This window comes from Argiope bruennichi, chromosome 3 (genome assembly GCF_947563725.1).
Source record: "Argiope bruennichi chromosome 3, qqArgBrue1.1, whole genome shotgun sequence".
Classification (NCBI taxonomy): Eukaryota; Metazoa; Arthropoda; class Arachnida; order Araneae; family Araneidae; genus Argiope; species Argiope bruennichi.
Window position 1 is genome coordinate 830,492 of NC_079153.1, and position 2,723 is coordinate 833,214.

The window sequence follows — 2,723 nt, forward strand, 5'->3', positions numbered from 1 at the left end:
CTCAGCAGAGGAGATTGTTTACTAAAGCATGTAATGAGTTCGATGCTGAAGAAACAAATTTAGAAACTTCTGATAAAATAATCAAATTAAAAATTATCGAGGAGAAAGCTATGTTAATGATAAATTCTGAAGACAATGTTAAAGAGTTTCTTTTTTCTGACAACGTTGAAGATGATGTTATAAATAAAGAGATAGATGAATCTGAAAGCTATATAGACCGTTGGCGGTTGTTATAGTTGAAACTGCAACAACTTTCAATTGCAGGAATGGAAGAAGTTTCGTCGAATTGTGGTGTTTCTCAGCAGAATACATTATTACGTTACCCTAAAATTCAGTTACCTACGTTTAATGGAGATATAAGAAGCTGGGCAAGTTTTTGGGGTCAATTTGAGAAAGTTGATAAAGACCAAAATTTAGATTTACATGATAAATTTGCATACCTATCCCAATGTATGGAAAAAGGAAGTGTCGCTGAAGAATTAATTAAAAGTTTTCCACCAGGAGGAAACAGTTATGAGAAAGCTATAGAACAATTGAAATTACGTTACGGCCGAGAAGAATTACTTATACAAGTGTATGTTAGAGATCTTTTATCATTGGTTCTTCAAAAGCAGAATATGCCGAAAAAAATCTCTGAGAAATCTTTATGATTTATTGGAAACAAAGCTCCGTGCGCTTGAGATATTAGGAGTAACAAGGGATAAATATGCGGCGATGCTTTTCCCACTTGTTGAGTCTGCTTTACCTGAGGAAACACTTCTAGCCTGGGAACGGTATGGGTCTACAAATCGTAGATCACAGGATGAGGAAAATCAAAATAGTAAAACTACTACAAAAACTGATCTAGATTCAATTCTTGAGTTTCTTCAAGATGAAATACAAGCAGAGGAACGTATAATTTTAGCCTCACAAAACTTTGGATTTGATACCAAGCCTAATTTTAAATCATTCAAGGAGAAAAAGGCTGCAAATAATAAACACAAATATGGGGACACTCGTCAAATAGCTAGTGCAGTTGATCTTTTAACTTCGTCGAAAGAACAAAGACAGTGTATATTTTGCCACAATTTACATAATTCCACTGACTGTTTGAAGGTACGGAAAATGCCGATGAAGGACAGAGAGAATCTTGTTGAGAAATCAGGTTGTTGTTTCCTGTGCTTAAAACCGGGTCACCAAGTTCGTAAATGTTATTCAAAAGTAACTTGTTTAGGCTGTGGAAAAAGACATCACATTATACTCTGTCACAACGTAAACCAACGAACATCTTTCTCTACTGGAAAAGAAACTGCAGAAGTAGATAGTCTTCCGAATGGTGATCAAGCGCTTGCAAATGTATCCAAAAGTCCTAGTGTTATGCTACTAACCTTAACAGTTTTCATCAGAGGTGATGAGAGAAAACGGAAGGCAAGAGCCATCATAGACACTGCTTCGCAGCGCTCTTACGTTTTAAAAAATACTGCTAGAGAGATGAAATATAAAAGGGAAAGCTGGGAATATCTTCAACATTCTCTGTTTGGTGGAGAAAATACAGGAGTGTGCAAGCACGATGTGTTTACATTGTATTTGACAAGCTGTGATGAATCTTATAACTGTCATTTCAAAGTACTGAGTCAACCTGTTATCTGTGAAAGTGTCCCACCGACAATTCCTGCAATTCATTTAAAGGAACTTAATGACTATGGTATTCATGTGAACGATGATTATGACGGTCCTATCGAAATATTAATAGGAGCTGATGTAGCTGGAAAACTCATTACCGGTGGTTGCAAATCTTTATCTTGTTGTTTAACAGCAATGGAAACACGTTTAGGATGGACCATTATGGGACGAATACCCCAGATTTCTTCAAAAGAAAATGGAATCTCAATTGCTAATTCTATGCTTTCTACTACTAGAACAATAACAGAATTGTGGACTCTTGACTCCCTTGGAATTACTGACCCATCGGATAGGAAAACTAAAAAAGACTTGCATGAATCCGCCAGAGAGCATTTTCTTAAAACAGTTCAGGTTTTGTGGTACATTTACCATGGCTGGAAGATCATCCTCCACTGCCTGACAATTTTAATTTGGCTTTAAATAGACTGGCCAATACTGTACGAAAGTTAAAAGAAGAAAATCTGTATGATGATTATAATCAAATATTTGAAGAATGGGCAAAAGAGGGTATAATTGAGGAAGTTCCTAAGCACGAGATTCATTTGCTGGCTCATTATTTACCCCATAGACATGTCGTGAAAGAAAACAGCACGACGAGAATCAGATCTGTGTTCGATGCTTCGGCGAAAGTGAAAGCCTCCCCCAGCTTAAATGATTGTCTTGAGAAAGGAATAAATCTTGTAGAATTGATTCCTACTCTGTTAACACGGTTTCGGATGAACAAGTTTGGAGTCACTGCAGACATCCGTAAAGCTTTTTTACAAATTCGCCTTAAAGAAAACGAGAAAGATTTTTTTTAAACATTTCTTTGGTATAACGAAAAAAAAAATGAGCTGAAATACTTTAGACACCGCCGTGTCTTCTTCGGAATTTGTAGTAGTCCGTTCTTGCTTAATTCCGTAATCCAGTACTATCTAGAAAAGATTTTGGAGGAAGCACAAATGGGTAACTCAAAATATCCTGCTGGTGTTGTAGAGAAGCTGAAAAATAGTTTCTATGTGGACAATTGTATAACTAGTTTACAAACTGAGACTGAGTTACATGAGTTCATTCAAGTGGCT

At 36.3% G+C, this 2,723-nt stretch overlaps 1 protein-coding gene across 1 annotated transcript; it reads left to right on the top strand.

Annotated features, from left to right (window-relative positions):
- Positions 1 to 714: 714 nt before the first annotated feature.
- LOC129964164 (uncharacterized) lies at positions 715 to 2,082 on the top strand. The gene has a single exon (XM_056078872.1). It carries the CDS (start codon positions 715 to 717, stop codon positions 2,080 to 2,082), a length of 1,368 nt encoding a protein of 455 aa, XP_055934847.1.
- The last annotated feature ends 641 nt before the right edge of the window (positions 2,083 to 2,723 follow it).